At 39.2% G+C, this 18,502-nt stretch overlaps 1 protein-coding gene across 1 annotated transcript in view; it reads left to right on the top strand.

The window, feature by feature from the left end:
- The first annotated feature begins 14,869 nt into the window (after window positions 1-14,869).
- Window positions 14,870-18,502, top strand: part of MAP3K1 (mitogen-activated protein kinase kinase kinase 1) — a 38,132-nt gene continuing 34,499 nt past the window's right edge. Inside the window, exon 1 of the mRNA XM_053448042.1 lies at window positions 14,870-15,201. Within this exon, the coding sequence (XP_053304017.1) occupies window positions 14,909-15,201 (293 nt within the window). The 5' untranslated portion in view covers window positions 14,870-14,908. The remainder of the gene's footprint in view (window positions 15,202-18,502) is intronic.

Genomic DNA, 18,502 nt, shown 5'->3' with positions numbered 1-18,502 from the left:
ACCTGAAGCTCAACACCCTTAGTTGTGCACATTTGGTAACGATGCCCCCTGTGGTCATAAAGAGGATTGCAAGAAAAAGGGTGGTACATTATTTTCCCAAATTCCTTATAACAGGTCATCCCAGTGGCAGTTGCCCTCTGCTATACCACTTGCCCTCTAATCGCCTAATCTAAGCAGTGCAATTCGGACCACGCATGCAACGTATGGACCTCCATACAGAATCTCTTGTGACACAGCAAGGCTGATGTTTGGCAATATGTATAGCTATTTTTATAACCAGGGACTTTATGTCGCTTTAAGCAGTTATCAAATAAATAAAGAGTTTACAGATTTATCAGCCATTGTTGCTATTTGTATTCAAATTATTTCTGCGTTTATATCATAATGGTACAGATCAGTGTAGTAATAATAGGCAATAGTAGGTAGAGAGAGAGAAGGCGTTCTGAGTTCTATTGTTTCCTACATGTTTGCCATTGACTGAGGATTCTAATTTACCCCACATTCCATTGTTTTGAGGTTTAGTTGCTTGGAAACGTACACGTTGAAAAAAAACTAGATGTTTGTAAATGTGTGTAGGTCGATATAATTCTTTATCATGTGAAAAACACATGATGCCAACCCTGTTGTTTGTGCTTTGTCTTTAATAATACACTAATGTTATTCGTGTTATTTTTTATATTCCTTTACAGAGGACGGGCTTTAGTGATGCCAAAATGGAGCCATCTGCTAGTATTATCCCACTTGGTATGTTCAATAAATGTCACCTGTCACAGTGACATGATAGTAAAAATTCCCACACTGTTTCACTATGTTCCCATGAGTCTCATTGGTGATAAAAAGGAATGTAAAACCAGCATTTTGTCTGCATGGGAAACTGGAATATCTGCACATTAGCTATTTCAGTAAGGAGTTGTAATTAAAAGTAATACATCACAAAAATATTTGTAATATTTAGTGTCTTTAGATCCATTCTAATTTCATCAGGACCACATTTTCATCAGAATTAATCAATATATACATGTATGCTGTCATTTTCTATTATACTTGTAGTGAGAGTTTGGGAAGGTGAAACCCTGGGGACTTGGAGTTCCGTAACTTCTTACTAGTGAGACAAATACTGCTATAGATTACTGCACATCCCTGTACCTGTGATTTAATGTAAACATAATTTATATAAAATATACCCTGTAGTGAATAAGTGATGGGTGCCGGAGTTTTTAGGGTTTGGGGACTTCACTGTGACACGTCACCCTTATAATATTTAGGCTAGATATAAAATCTTTACAGTATTAAGGGTATATGGTATAGGTGTTGCTACCACATATAAGTAATCCAGGCTTGGAGTTAGTGCCAAACATCACATGAATGTATTATATCACCATGACTAAAAACTATCAGTTTGTTACATTGAATAAATCTCACACATACTTAACCTAGGTTTTAGGTTTCATAGGTTTTTGTTAAAGGTCCATGTCAGAAAAGTATATATTCCCAAATGAACCAATGGGGATTTTTTACCTTTGCAGCTTTTAGCGTGGCTAAATTCAGAATTGAATTATGTTGGCACCTTTCTGCACCAATGTCTATCACCCTAATAGGAGAGGAACCAAGTCGATCTGTAGAGTGTCAACAACAATGAAGAGCACAGGCACCAGCAAAGACTCTATAACGAGCAATCTGGTAAAAAAAAAAGACATGACTATTCCTTTAATATACTGTGTATTTGTTATGAGTCTGTAATAACACCTACGATGATGTTGTGTACTTGTTTCCTGATAAAGGATAGAGTTCAGCTAAGCTTACATCCCGAGCTTCCTTTTAGGAAGCTGCATCAAGGAACTTCCATATATGGTAATATTCTATGACATTGTGCTCCGTCCTCACTCTCCAAGTAGACCTTTTGTTTGGATTCAGGGAAAAGAGTCTGCTCAGTGTACTAACAACAAAAGAAGGAAAAACATATATATTGTTAATGAATACTTGCTGCACAAGCACAATTTGAGACAGCATCTCAAAATGTAACTATTTATCTCCTTTGGTATTTGCTAGTCATCTCTATGGTATCTGCTTTTGAAACATAATTTCAAGAATACAAAGAAAACAAATTTGCCAAAAGTTTTATTTCGGTTGCTATTCACTTTCAAATACAGTATCAGTTTATGTGGGCTAAATAAAAAGACATTCTGCATTTAAGTCAATGATTATAATATGTCAGACTGGTTCTCAAGGAGCAAATGCTTGGATTACATTCACACCTAATATAAGGCTTAATATAATCAGTGTTAAAGACTATGGAAAGCAGAAATTACATTTTATGGCAGATTGACAGCACAAGCTGCACTGATTCTTTACTTAACCTCTTTGGAACCACACTGTTTTTTCTTCTAAAAAAAGGCCTACAAAACATGACCGGTAGACTAGGAGGAGACCATGATTCCAGAAAAGGACATCCTGCTCTGTTGAAGGAGTTCAACAATATTTTGATGTTTTTTTTCAAATCCCCTGCTGGCCTGTGTTTTTTTTAGCAATGTTATGGAGTCTTCTGTAGATCATGTGTTTAGAAGAATGGATAATAATATAAACATACAATAGATGTATTTTATCGAATCGCATGTATGCCCTGTAAGACATATCTGAGAACGCTGAGAACAAAAAGTGCCTGTAATCATAATATGTAAAGTATTACATTTAACCTAATGCCATAAAAAAGATGATGGTATAGGAAAAATGCGGGGAGCAGATATGAATTCAAATGATTTCATATGATTGAGGATTACAGTATATACTGAGAGTCAAGACAGCTTTATTAATATTTAAATCTAGATTTGATAGCTCTGTCTGAAGTATATATGGATTTCAAACATGTTGGAAACTTAAATATATAAAGGGTTTGAATGAAGCCGTAGAAGATGCAATTGACACATCTAGCTTGCTACATTTCATACTTCGACCTAATTAATGCTGGATTCCTGAAAGCAACAAACTGCCTATTCTGGGAATTCGTTAATTCTGCCTATTCTGGGAATTCTGGTACGGCAGCAGCCCTTACCATATCTACTGAAAGTGTTCAGTATGCATATCTCCTTTTCTGTAACATTAAATATGCCTTTTCTTTTTTACAAACATTAATTGCAAAAAATCATATTCTTACTTAAATCATAAGAATGTAGGTTTGTACCGCTGGTAGTATTGTTCCTCAAATACCACTCCAGGTTACATTACATTACATTTTTTTATAAAGCGCCAGCAGATTCCCCAGGTTAAAAGATAAAAAGTGTTGCTGCATGTTACTGCTGCGTCTGTACCCCATTATGAGTATCGGAAATGCACACAGCACTTCCCTGATGCCCCTTTTTATTTTGAGAGCAAATTCTCATTAGAAGTGTTAACATGCCAATATGTTAACACAACTCTTTACCGCCTTCTGGATTATTTTTCAAATACTAGCAGTTATAATATGGTGAACAGTTGAAGCTATTGTGCCAAGATGTCTAACACACGGGATCAGATTTATTAAAAATAAATACTACAGGGATGTTTCATTATTCTTTAACTACACTGCAAACAATGGTACGTGTCAAAATGATAAATGAGGTTAAACAGGTTATTTGTAGCTCCCAGGTTGCTGCTATTATAATAATGACCAATAAATACACAAAACAGAGCAAGAATTCAGTGCATACCCAACGTCTTAGGCATAAATATTGAGGATTCCGTCACACTATATGGCCAAATATTGCTTAGCCCCCACTACATCAAAATAGCCCAATTCTGGCAAGTCCTATCTAATTATTCATGGCTATATTGCTTACTAAGCAGCTGAATCGGTGGGACTGCGCTGCTCTTTAACCCACTGAGACTCTCAAGCAATGTCAAGCCTTCTCATTGGTAAGCAATATAGCCATATAAAATTATATAGGACTCTATTTAAATTTGGTACTGACATAGTGGCAGGCTAAGCAAAATATGGGCATATAGTGTGACAGAATGCTAGGGTATAATAACCTTTCATTTTGTATTCTTAGCTATTGCAAACGTGCTATGGAATCCTCTGGTGCGCCTTTCAAAATGTAATGTAATTGGAGGGACATCCCCTAACTTTTCTTTACATTACTTTCCAGTAGGCTAATAACACGTTTCCTTTTTTCAGTACGAAAATAGTGCATGGGAACCCACAGGGCAGGGCAAGATGGAAAAGCTCCTTCTGCAACATTTGTAGAAGCTGATGGCAGGCACATTCCAAATCAGCACTAATAATACATTTTCTTCCATATCCTCTAAGATGTCTTATTTACCTGGTTTACTTGAAAACGTTTGTGGAGATGGAGCATTAAGTCAATCAGACTTAAAGTGAACATCTAAACTTGTTACTTTTTTCTGTTGAGCTTTTGTCCATATTGCTGCATTTCCCAACATGCATTATGGTGGGATATAGCTGTCTAGCTATAGTGCACAAGTTCTGTCTCATCTCACCAATAGGGATTGCTCCAACACTATAGACAATACTACAGTTTTCCAACAGACTACCATAGTCAATATCTATAGATTGATTAGGCCCACAATTAGTTTAGTTTTGACTGTCATACATGCAATGCACCCAATGTTGATTTACTACATTGCTTTTGGTTTTGTCCATATATCAAGGTTTTTTGGGAAACTTTTTGCAACTATATAACACAGAAGTTGAAACTGAGATTCCTGATTTCGCTAGCCTGGGTCCTCTGTGGAATCCTATCCTCAGGGGACAATGATAGAACTTCCACCAATTTCAGCACTGGGGAAGAAGGCAATCCAGTCTCAACCGCTGGTCCTAGAAGTGATTTTAAATAGACAGAGGTTTCTTTTTCAAATGGACTGGATATAAGTCTCTTTGCATAAAGACACCCGGGTCAAATCCTTTTTTCCATAAATGGCCCCCGAATGTGGTTACATTGGATAAGTCAGTCAGCACCTCACTCTGAAATATAGGATGGTTTTCAATGTAGTCACTGTTTGGTAGAGACCCAATTCCTTTACGTACAGGGGAGATGGTTGGGTTGCTGGGGACACTTCTGAGCTTGTCCAAGTTGTGTACCAGTTTAACTACCTTAGAATACAATAGAGGGAAGTGAGGTCACATATTATATGAAAACAACAGGTTAAAGAGGTGCGTCAGATCCAGTGGTTATGATTAAACTGGTTGCTTGTCTATAATTAAGAGTAACCATAGGACTAAAGGAATATAATACACCATATATATTTGTTCTGTACCATTTTTATCTCTTATATGTTAGACAATTTCTTGTTTTAGTACAAGGATAATGTATTTTGTAAAGAGAATGAACAATGGTTGATAATATTACAATGGTCATGTAATGTATCTATAAAAAAGTTCTCCGCTAAGTTTAACTTTAGGTTTGTAAGTTTATCTCACCAACTACCCTGCCCAGATTAAAACTCCAGCCCATGTGAGTTGTCTTTACATATGCATAAATACATAGGTGACATTCAGGGTGTTTGCATACACTTTTCTTTGTCCATTATTAAATTATTGTACTTTAAGTGTTAGAATTTATTTAAATATAAATAATAGCGTATTTAGGTTCATTACTTTATTTTGATGTTACTTTAAAGAACTCTTTCCAAACCATGTTTTGAGTTGAAACTGCAAAGATTTCAAGGGGTCACACTGTCACAACAACCATTCTGGAAGACTGTCAATGTAATTTGAAACTCAATTCATTTTTTTAATTTGTTGTAAATTAGCGATATATTTAAAACTGAGGACATGAAAAATCATAAAGATTACCAAAGTGTCAGTTGCCTGAATTTCCACATGTAACACCAAACAGCTTGATTAGCTAAGACATTTCACTCCAACTCTTTCTAATCCTTAAATCTTATGCAGTAAACCTGAGCCTTATATTTTGAAAGCTTCATGTTGTCACGTTGAAATTTATAGAGTGTATTTTCCAGGAAACGTTTTGTTATTGTGATTACTGGAGCATTAAGGCACTGCAACATCTAGTTGATAATTGACAAATCTTGAAATATTTTCTTGTTCAGTAGACGTGTCCTAGTCATTTGTCTAGCTAGAGAAAGCATTTCTGTTTTCTACTCAGATATGCAATAAAGGCATGCTGTCATTAAAATAACTGTGTATTTTATCCCACTAATCTTTGAGGTGCTTTTTTATCTTAAATCCTCTTGGCTTCAATATATGTATTGCTGTATGTGACAACCCAACGGAAAACATTGGAAAATATTAATTCAAGTTTTGTTATTTTATTCATGTCTGTCATTTCCAGATAAAGGTTTTGGCAACAGTTTGGCTTCCAGAATATTGCAGCTGATCTAAAGACCTGATCTTTGCATGGTGAGAAAATGGTGTTTAGTTCTGTCCAGTTTTTAACTGGTTCTACTCAATCCTAATTCAGAACTTCCCACCTTTTTGCCCATCCATTGTTTGACAAATCCCTACTCTTTGCTGGACCTAGCTGCCTTAGCAAAGGTTCTTCATCATCCCATTTCGATAAATGTATAGAGTTGTACCTTGTTAACTATAGAAAAAGAGAAAGCAAATTTGGTAAAGACGATACCATTATTAGCTGACGTATAACTGATTACAAGCTAGATAGTCTTGGAAGATGGATCGAGGGATGGATAAGCGCACTATGTAAAAATAGTACAGTAACGTTAAAGGTATTTGATTACGAATAAATTAGAACCATAATGACATACAGAACTGTATGCTTCATTGAATGCAGGCCACGTGTCTATTCTGTTCCTGTTAAAATTCTATGTCACATTTATGTATTTTATGTTCTAGCGATTAATGGTTTTTTCCCAAGAACCTATTTTATTCTGGGCTAATTAAACGTATTGGGCACTCAATAATTTTGGATCTAAAACAAACTGACCCTGACTAGCTTTCAGTAAAGTGTGAATTATACATGCCTAAAGTTCAAGTTGTCAATCAACTGACTTAACTGAACAATCTTAAATCACAACTCATCCACTCTCTAAAAGCAGAGATGCTGTTGAGTTGAACATTGTCTGGAATTTCAAGGCTCCTAAAGACCGATATCAAGTTGCACTGAACCGTGGAGTTGGCAGTTAATTTGGCTGTTGAACTTGCACTCAATTTGCCTGTCAAGTTTTTCAAGTTTGTTTTAATGACACTCTGGCCTGTTCTAGGTCAACTTGCCTCCTCATTTTGGTTTATTTTGTTAAAATGTAGCCATCTGTCAACTTGGTTGCTTAGTCTATAGAACTTCCTAGGAATAGACAACTAAATCTGCTTACCTTTGCAACTTGATAAAAATTGAGAAGAATCAACATGGAATATGGTTGTCTGGTCAACTCTAGTGAATCCACCAGTTCAGCTTCAGAAAACTCACTCAAATTTAGCTCAACCTTTAGGGAAGGGGCACAATACAGTTGATATAAAAAGTCTACACACCCCTGTTAAAATGCCAGTTCCTTGTGATTTTAAAGAATGAGACAAAGATAAACCATGTCAGAACTTTTTCCACCTTTAATGTGACCTATAACGTGAACAATTCAATTGCAAAACAATCACAAGAACCTGGCATTTTAACAGGGGTGTGTAGACTTTTATATCCACTGTATATATATTTACTAGCAATTGACTTTTAATGTTGTTGCCATGAAGGACAACATCTAATGGATGGTCGTTTCTTATTAATCTGCTTCTCTTTTTTCCTGTATGGTATGTAAACACTTTAAATAAAATACATTTTTCTTCCTCATCTTTGTGTTTATTATCCACTTTTAAAATAATGAAAATAACAAAATGAAATCCTGCAGGCTTTTGGAATGGCTGTTTGTTATACTTTATGAAGCATTCAGATATACACTGTGCCCTAAGGACACTTTCAAGTGACTCTCATTAAGCATGGCAGCTGCACGCATCTAGTTTGAAGCCTGAGGGAGCAATCGTTGCTGGAATGGTAGACAGTAATATCATACATTCATAATATTCATGAATATAAATATACATCTGTTGCTATTTGTACTCTATAAAACAAAGTTCGTTTTTATTACTCAGTTACATTTCTGAAAAATACCACATTTTTGTGACTATATTATGCAAACTGTGTGATCCATTTCACTTGAAGATCAAAGTAGACTTATGGGCATAAAAGTATTTCATACAAGTTCACATGAGTTGGTGTATTGTAATTTAGAATTTCTACTACACGTAGAGATCACAAGAAAATAAAGGGCTTTAATACATTTAAACCCCCCCCCGAGACGATTTCCCTCGGGTACCAAATAAATATCATGTATATGGAACAATAAGAGGTAAGATTTTGATTGCATAACAGCTATTATGCTATAAACAATTTTGCAGAAAGCACATAGGTAGACTATTAGCCTTTTGTCTGGTAAAAATTAAAATAAGATTTAAATATCTTCCAAATTGAAGGGTACACTCAAACCATCCTTTGTACTTTAATGCATATGATAGCTAAGTTGTTCCCTTTAAATTTATACATCGAAAGATTCTGCGGAGTCTCCCCATATGCCGTTATGCCTTTCCCATCTTCTAGCTACTTGGCTTTTGCTTCCTGTGCCCATGTGCCACCGGTCAGATCCAGTGCTGGCTCCGTGAGGTTCCAGGGGTCTCTACTGACACCAACTGTGCTCATGCTCGGAAAGCTCGCCCATTGGGAGCACTTTCCTATCACTGATTGGGTGCTTTAAGCAGCCAATTGGTGGCACACAAATGGCACCAAAGAGCGGTTGTTGCTCTGTAGTTTCCAAAAAGTTGAAGAATGCATATTAAAGAACTTACAAAGCAAGTATATTCCTTTTGTTTTTGTTGAGAAGGCCAAGGACACTAAACAGTCCCTTTAAGTTTGTTTTACTGTAGTCATTAATTACTTTAGATCAATTGGAAATGGATTTTCCCTGTGCAGCTGGTACACCTTTCATTCCATGGTAGGACAATAAATTCAGAACAATGTTTTTTTTTTCCAGTCTGTATTTCCGCTGTTTTTACAAGGTTTCAACTCTTTATCAATTTCCCAAATGGTTTAATTTTGACTGTTTCCCCTCATCTGTTTCCTGCACTTGTACATATGATATGGACTTCTGTCTGTATGGCATGTGCCCTCCAACTACAAAGAGAGAAGCCTGAAATTCATATTTTGGTTATCTAGCCCAGAAGTGATCTTTAGCAAAATGACAAAAACGCTAAATTATTTTTTACAATTCAAATTGAAAAATAATGTGGAAATTCCCATTAAAGTGGCAGTATCGTTTATAGGAAACTAGGTAGCAAACAGAGATTAAAGTATAATTTTGTGCTTGGAAAATGTAACCAGCCATTTCAGTAAGGGTCAGGAGAAGAGGTTCGGATCCGGAGCAGCGAAAGTTTTAGAAGTAGTACCTTTTATTTGAAATAGAAGTGTAGTGCAAAGTGTCGCACACTAGTCTCTGTGACAAGGTCTGTGTGTTGCTTCTGGGGAATTTAATCAAATTTCATAAAGCCTGAAAGTAACTAAAATAGATTGTGACATATACACTTCAACGAGGACCTCCAGTTGTATTTTATGAGGCTGTGTAGTGAATAGGGAGCAAAGGGAACAGCATAGTTCTGTCTTCACAGAGCTCCAGTGTTGTGCGCTCAACCACAGATCAAGGGGGCAGTGACATCCTCCAATGACATCAAATGGCACTTGCGTAAAGCTCCATATTGTCATTTTTTTGCTTCAGCATTGGACATGTGAGATCATTTGTGGTCTTTGCACTTACATGATGATGCTAAATGCTATTTTGAATGCAACATCATCGCTGTGGTGTTCTTAGCTCCAGGAGGCTACCAGGTCACAAGGGATGAGGCTGGAGCGTACCAAATGAGCATGAGAAGGTGAGAACTTGTGTTAAACATCCTGATAAGTAAAACACACCTTGGGTGCAGATGTGGAAGTTCTACTTTAAGTTTCAAAATTACAGTTTGTCAATTAAGAAGTTCATCTACATCACAGATATCAGGGATTGGCTTATATTGAACGATACAACGAGCAATAAATATTGGCTCAAGAAACTATTTCATTCTTCATATACGCACAGATGACTATGTTCAGGAAACATAACACAAAATAAAACTGAACATCTAAAAGTACAGCTCTGGAACATATACAGGGAAAGGAAGTATTGTTTATGTGCAGTGTTATTTCAGGAAGATTTATTAGTATAAAGTATGTTTGAAATAGCGCAGAGATTCAATATTCTCAGGTGCGCTTGAAACAGGATCTATTTCTGTATGTAAAATACTTTTGTACAAATTACCTAGTAGCAATTGCTATTTAAGTGTAATTATGCAGTTCTGCTTCCTGCTATTTGAACAAATAGGAATCTTTTAAATGTGTAAGTATTTGACCTTTGATACAAAAGCTGAATTTTCTGTAAAATTTTAAAACAAATGTTCCAAATGTTGAAAAAATTCCATAATGTAGATAGCTTCATTTGTATACTTCTAGAATAGAAGTATATCTGTCTTTACAGGTAAGGGCAACATTGAAAAACTCTGGTTTTCCAATATTTGTGTGGTTTGCTATTCCGTTATAATTGTTCGGCTTACCTGTAAAAACCTATCATTCCAAAAAATAACATTTTTTTAGAATTCACTTTTTCAAATAAAAAAGTAAATCATTGTATAAATGTGTGTATAAGCAGTGCCATTTTTTTCTGCTATGTAAGCAGTATTCAATTTTTAGTGATTGACACAAATCAAAAGCAAATGGGGAAAAACAGATGCTTAAGGTCCCAGAATATACATACCAGGCAATGAACAAAAATGGCTACCTTGTGCTAATACAGTTCTAAGGCAGTACCCTAGGTTGTAATAGATCTCCCTCAGAATCAATTCCTATAATATGGCCCTACTGCCTGGACAAACTGGTGAACTGTAGTGTACTGAAGGATATTAGGGGAAATCTGCCATTTGCTCTTGAAACCTATCATTCTGAAGTCCAAGTGGGTCCAACAAGTTCTATACCTGTACAACAAGTGACCAGATGTGAAACAATTTCCCTACAATAAATATACTATAATATAACATTTGTGATGTAGACAAACAAAATATTACTGGCTGCTTCTATGCCTATTTTGTTTACTTGCATGTATGCAAGAGCTTATGGGTAGGTGGAACTCAGGTCCAGTGTAAGTCACATGGATGGGCAAAGCTTGAAGCTAAGTCAAGAGCTCAGATGTGAAAGCCTCAGGAGGGATAATCAGAGGTCAATACTAAATATCTTGTACAAAGTCAAATCACCTACTAGTAAATGGGTCAGATGGGAACGTCGTAGGTCAATAATGGTAGTAGTAGTAGTAGTATGAACCTAAGTCAGAGTCATTGCAGGTCAGATGACTAGCCGACTGGTCAGAAGCTAGTATTTCAGAACAATTATGGATTCCAAGAAGCAGGGAATAAGAAGTATATATATGCCCACATACACCATTGATAATGCATGATGGAAGAAAAACACAAAAGCAACGTGCAAGGTAGCGATAAGGAGAGAGGCCTGGGATACATCCCTACATTTCATAAGCTGTGGCAACAGAGCCGCATCATGAACGTGCATCATTTATTGCCCTTCCCTGCTCCCCTGCTTGTACATGGGTGTGGAGGCAACAGATATGCATGTATCTCCGCACAGGTTTTTGTTATTGTGGCCGTAGGAGATGAACTTTGCAAATGGTAACATTTCGAGTAAATCATAGACATTTAAATACCCTGAAACAACTGACTGAACAAGTTTTATGTTGCATTCTAACGTATGTATTTGTAAAACTGTGGCTATTTGGCACAATATTCTGACCCATGAAGACCTTTTTTGTGCTCTCTTTAACTTTCAGATACATTAATAGGTTCTGCAGGATTATACATATTACTTACAGAAATTCAGTCTCGTTATAATTTCCTACCTCCGCGCACTCTAATCTACTTGGCGATTTTTGGCCTGATTTCTTGTTTACTTAGTTCATATCCACGCTCCCAGACTTTCTAGTCTGTTCATGAGTTAAGAAGTGACTCACATGCATAAGATGTAGTACAGGTAGTCACAGGAAACGGGCTTACCCTGCAGGGAGTATAAAAACGGCCATACAGGGATGCAATCTGCATAGCAAGACCGTGAAAACGATACTGTACAACCTCAAATCAGGAATGCAATACAATATCCTAGTAGTCGCTCTTATTGGCTAGTTACATATATGTTTCCACAATATGTATTTATTAGCTGATGAGTATCATAACATTGGGTACAGAATGTACATACAGCATGGGCAGGGAGGTTTCTGAATTAGCACAAGACGAGGAAGCACACAGTAAGACAAAGGCGTGGAAACCATTGCTGCAATCCCGATAGCTGCTCCGCATACGTGTGGCTGTGACATCAGCTTTACAGACACAGAGCGGGAACACGGCTTATAGATAGATAGATAGATAGATAGATAGATAGATAGATAGATAGATAGATAGATGATGCATTGTTGTTCCCATTAAATAATTGAATAGCAATCCCCAATTCTTCTTTTAAACGGAGTTGTGAAGTAGTAAGGTATCATAAGGGAGGTATTTAGGTGTCAGTCTGTAGCTGGGTCCCTTTCCTTTCCTGGCAAACCGTTTAGTTTATGCTCCAGAGTGAAGTTAGGTTTTATTTTGTGTATTATTGTGTTATTTGCCCCGCAACAATTAATCTGTTGGATTGATCCTATTGTAAAGATCCTGCAATACACACCCACAAATCTCATATATATGATTCTGATATATATTCTGATTTATTTCCAGCAACCTCTGTCAAATATGCAACCAAGTCTCTCTGCTTTAGTTTAGAGAGATTTTTATAATATATATACACAAAGACTCGCCCCAGCACCCAGATTACACACAGGGCATGCCCAGATCGCATCCACAGGACTTCCCCAGCACCGAGATTGCACAGTCTCAGATTTCCTCTAACTCAGGCTCATGTGGACCCTTTATTCATACCATTTAGGCCCAAAGCAGTAATAGTATAGACTGTCAAAATGCGCACACATATGCTCTACCCTTACAAACGCCTGCCTATAATTACACAAGCCTGCCCATACACACATACGTACACATTCACGCTTGCCTTTACACATAAATCTCCTGGTTTACACTTGCCTTTTTAGCCACACACTTACTTACAAACACAAAGAAAAGTTCCCCACACCATTACACCACCACCACCACCACCACCAGCCTGAACTGTTGATACAAGGCGGGATGGATCCATGCTTTCATGTTGTTTACGCCAAAGTCTGACCCTGCCATCTGAATGTCGCGGCTGGAATCGAGACTCATCAGACCAGGCAACGTTCTTCCAGTCTTCCATTGTCCAATTTTGATGAGCCTCTGCCAACTGTAGCCTCAGTTTCCTGTTCTTAGCTGACAGGAGTGGCACCCGGTGTGGTCTTCTGCTGCTGTAGCCCATCTGCTTCAAGGTTCGACGTGTTGTGCGTTCAGAGGTGGTATTCTGCATACCTCGGTTGTAACGAGTGGTTATTTGAGTTACTGTTGCCTGTCTGTTATTTCGAACCGGTCTGCCCATTCTCCTCTGACATTTACAAGGCATTTCTGTCCACACAACTGCCGCTCACAGGATATTTTCTCTTTTTTGGACCGTTCTCTGTAAACCCTAGAGATGGTTGTGAGTGAAAATCCCAGTAGATCAGCAGTTTCTGAAATACTCAGACCAGCCCGTCTGGCACCAACAACCATGCCACGTTCAAAGTCACTTAAATCCCCTTTCTTCCCCATTCTGATTCTGAATTGCTGCCATGTGATTGGCTAATTAGCTAATCGTGTTAACAAGCAATTGAACAGGTGTACCTAATAAAGTGGCCAGTGAGTGTATAACCTCAATTGGTATTTTTTTTTAACCAATATGTTATAGTTAATATCCCTGCTTGAATGCAGGTGTCACTTAAGTGTATCATTTCATAATGTCCAACTTTCCATGAGGACCGCTATTTAGGTAACATATTCAGACAGTCACTACATAGAATCTTCAAGGGTTATGCCTTTGGCGGCCCGCAATAAAAATTTAGCATGCGTGAAAACACTTTCCCAAGCAATGGTGCTGCGGTGACTCGGATTCCAAATATAACAAAGCGGAGGAATTAGCACCATTGGTTAAATATTTATAACGCGGGATTCCCCGCCGCCGCTGTTAGTGTGACCTTCAGCCCAAACTGTTTGTTTCCGTGCTAAAGCCGTGCCAACATGACCATGACTTGCAATGGGTCCTTTTACATTTTCATTTTTTTTCTTGAGTATAACCTTTACCCCAGCAGCAATTACGTCATTTTGAAGCAGTTTGCCAAATTGGCAATAAAATTTCAGCATTAATTACACGTATCCCGCTATTGAGCCTCTACAGTCTACACCGACAGTCGGTTATCAGGTACAGTTTGAAATACGTGCCCGCCCCTCACATCCGCCTCGAGTGGGTGTCAGTGTAAATAGAGCACACACCCACTGTTCGTACGCAAACAGCGTAAGAGTTTGTCTCAGTGCCCAATCTCCACCTGTTCAATGAGTAGGTTGCGTAAACTAGGTCCACACCCGCTACGGGAGGCAGGTTGCGTAGCACCAAGCAAATGCAGTTAAAACTGACGGAAAACACAGATTCGCGTCATATTTGTATGACTGCTGCACCGCAGCTCTCAGTCCTCAACAGTGGACATTTTGCCCGCTTTCTCAAATTCACTATACGTTGTCTGATGGAGTTACGCAGTTTGCGTACCTGTCCAAAACGCTCCTCCCAGGTTACGAAGATTTCGTCCAGTAAGGACTCCGCCTCTTTAGTAATTGACTCCGCCCATCGCATGGGCTGTTCGCTACGAATGTAAACCTGGTCCTAGAAAGATGGCGGCTACGGCGGGGAGTCGGAGCTCGTCGTCCGGATTATCCACAGCCGCCGGCGGGGCGACGGTTCCAAGCAGTCCGGAGCTTAGTGGGAATTTAGCGGGGGAGCACAAAGCAGACTGGAGACGCAAGCAGCTACGCAAAGTTCGGAGTGTTGAGTTGGACAAGTTGGCCGTGAGAACCGAAACAGAGCTACAGAACGCACCGGGTGGCAACGGGGACCTGGAGCCGGCAGCACAGGGCTCTGTCCCGGGCAGCGAGGCCGAGGACACGGCGGGGAGCCACAGTACTGGGTATGACGATGCGCTGGGGAGCATAGACCTGGAGTAGGGGGTAGAGAGGACGGGAAAGTCTTCTGGTCACATGCATTGACCGGGCGCGCTGCAGCCGGGGCTTAGGCTGCTGCACTCTTTATGCTGCTTCATGGAGCTCCTGTCACCGGACGTTGATGAGTCTCCCGGTACTGTCTCTGGGGCCACAGTATTGTCGAACAGCGATAAAGTACTTCCTGGCCCGCAGTGCTTGTGGCGGTACCGTATCGGAGAGTCGTAGTTAGTTATTTGAACCTGGTAGGTGCTGCTGCAGAAGCCCCCGGTCGGCCTGTCAGATCGGTAGAGAATAAGCGATCTGTCCGTCTTGCCTTCCTGCCCCAGCAGCTGAGGGGTTGGTGCCCCGGACGCATGGGGGCTTCCTGCTGGATGCAGGCGGTATTTAAATGGCCAGCATCTCCCGTGTGCAGCCGGCAGCCTGGCTCACTTATCGCCCTTTTTATTAGCGCTTATTTTAGATTGATCGGCGCTGTCACAGTGGTTTAAAGTCTCCGAACGCCGAGGTGTGTGAGAGTCAGTGTGTGAGAGTCAGTGTGTGAGAGTCAGTGTGTGAGAGTCAGTGTGTGAGAGTCAGTGTGTGAGTGTGAGTGTCAGGGTGTGTGTGTCAGTGTGTGTTGGGGGTATTTTGGATCCAGTCGGTAGGTGCAGTTTATTTCGATTACGCTTTTTGACCATTTACTTATGTTAACCCTTTGTTTTGTTACCCCTCCGTCACACAGTGTGTGTTGTAGGCGATCATTGTGTGCATTTCCCATGTTGTGGATTCATTAACTCTATAAATAGATCTCCAGGAGATTGGCAGCCCCGACCCCCCCCCCCGGGCTAATGGTGACAGATGCTGGACAGAGAATGGGCACAGATGTGATGCCATACTGTGATCAGGGGCATTTCATGTCTGCTAATCCTATATACGGTATATAATTATAAGTCCTTTGCCTTTGATGAGTTTGTTTGTTTGTGACTTTATTATAATTGAATCAGATAGAGAAAATACTGTAAACCTGCGTGTTTTCTTTGTATTAGATGAACTATGTTTGCCACATACGCTGTGTGTTCTGTCTTCCCGTCCCCGCGTTTACCTGTCTCTCAGCCTGTATGGGAGTGGAAGCCCTCGTGGAATGCTTGAGTCTGCGGGACCGGATTGTCCTGCAGACTGTTGATGGATGTGGTGTAGGTGTAGTGTAGGTGTTGTATGTGTTCGTTTGTCTTCGTCAGATAACCGCTTTTACTCTTTTTGCTGATTGACAAGTAAGGTGTTGCGCTTCAAGGGACAAAGTTGTTTTGTTGTACTTTTTTTGCAACACTCATTTATTGAATGGTTTAATTTCCTGGTTTAGTGTAGAATGTCTTTGGGTCGCTATGATGTACGTGTGTAAAGCTGTCCTCGCTTATTAGTGTTAAATGTCTGTACATCTCATGCATAACGTTGCATGTTTTTATTCTTCCCACAAGCCAATGCATCTGTATGTGGGATTGAAATAATATTTCATTGTTTTCCTCTGATTTTCTTGCTGAGTGTTTTGTTGGCAAAACATATTTTTATTTGACTGTTTTTTTGTGTATGTATAATATGTATATATATATAATGTGTATGTATGTGTGTGTAAAATGAGTTATGTCGTGGCATTTGGTTTAGTGACCGCTGCTGCAGGTTAAATATGCGTTTTTGTCCTCAATAAAAGGAGAGGTCACCGGCGAGTTGTGCTGTTGGTTTTAGCTCCTTCTTCACTTGACTTTAGTTTATGCCGGCGCAGGGAGAGCTTTCCCCGCATGGTCTCCTTAAATCTCCTTTCCTGTTGAATTATGCAGGACCAGCTTATCCCTTCCAAAAAAATCTCAAATGCTGCACATTTCTGCATTGTTGTCGTGAGTGACCCCAAATTTTTCCAATGATTTATTTGATGAAGGGGGGCTATTGTAAGTTCTTGCAATCTATTAGATGATTATCGATTGTTAATAATGTCTGCACAGTATATCCCACAGTCTGCGTACAACTAATGAGAAATGTCTTTAAGACACCCCTTTTGCAGCTACGGGTCCTAATATTTTTAGCACATCGCTGAGACCCCCACTTGGTACACGGGGTTAAAAATGTACTGACCAAACGCAGTAGATTGTAATGTCTGGTTCGTGTGATTGTGTCTTGTGAAAGCAGTTTAAGCGGCAGAGCTCTTCCTAATCCTCGGAACTGAACCGAGACAAAAATAAAGTGAGCCAATAATAGGATCAGTGGACGAGGAGCCCGAAGACTGAATATAGAGCGCGTCTGTTCTGAAGGCAGTCATCAGGGCTTTTTATTCATTGAATAATTGCGCTCTGTCACTTAGTGACTAAATCTCATGTCCAAGCAGTATTGTCTTTTGTGTATCTGATTTCTGTCAAAAATGCCTTGGAGGAAACGTATGGAGCGCGGTCAAAGTAATCCTTGGCGGCGCACCTAAAAATTAAGGTTTTACAAACTGCATTTTGCAGATGTGACCTAACTTGTTGGGGGCTGATATTTACGGTTGTTGTGATTTTCTTCTTTTTTTTGGACCTGGCAGCAGATTGTGACCCCCTGAGTCACCGAAGGGGGGTTTCGTGGAGTTTGCGGTACAATCTGTCAATCTGGGCTTCGAGGAGTCAAAACTAAATCTGCAGCACGTTCGTTTTACGAACATATTTTACTATTATTATTTGAGTAGATCCAGTGAGCGATCACACATAAAACCACTCCGCAAAACGATAATGAATGATTAACCATCGCAGTTTTACATTTTAAGTACTAATCTATAGTAGGGGGGAGAAGCTGAGTTAATGGCAAATACCTCTGAGACCAGTTTTGGAAAGCACGGATTATCCAGACACGTGACACGTGTATTTTGTTTTGCTTTGACACTGTAAAAGCCAGAAAATTTGGTAAAGATGATACTCTTATTGGATTACTGACGTACAATAGATTGCAAGCTTCCGGGACTATCTAGGTGTCATTCAGGCATATGAAGAAGAGACATAGTCCCAAAAGCTTGCAATCTATCATGCATCAATTAGCCAATGAAAGGTATCCTCTTTACCAAATCCTGCTATCAATGACTCCGTGTGCAGAGATGCTGCCTTTTTGGTCTTAAGCTTCTGAGTTGGAACTTGTCTTGTTTCTGATAGGACTTTATATATTAGGTTGTTTTTTTACGGCCATCTGAAATGCCTCTCCCAGTATCGCAGAGAATAATGTTACCCATTGTTAAAAGGCACTGCTGTAGAACCATGTTGTAAGCAAACTCATAAT

Source organism: Spea bombifrons, chromosome 1, assembly GCF_027358695.1.
Source record: "Spea bombifrons isolate aSpeBom1 chromosome 1, aSpeBom1.2.pri, whole genome shotgun sequence".
Lineage (NCBI taxonomy): Eukaryota > Metazoa > Chordata > Amphibia > Anura > Pelobatidae > Spea > Spea bombifrons.
This window is presented reverse-complemented; position numbering and strand designations above follow the sequence as displayed.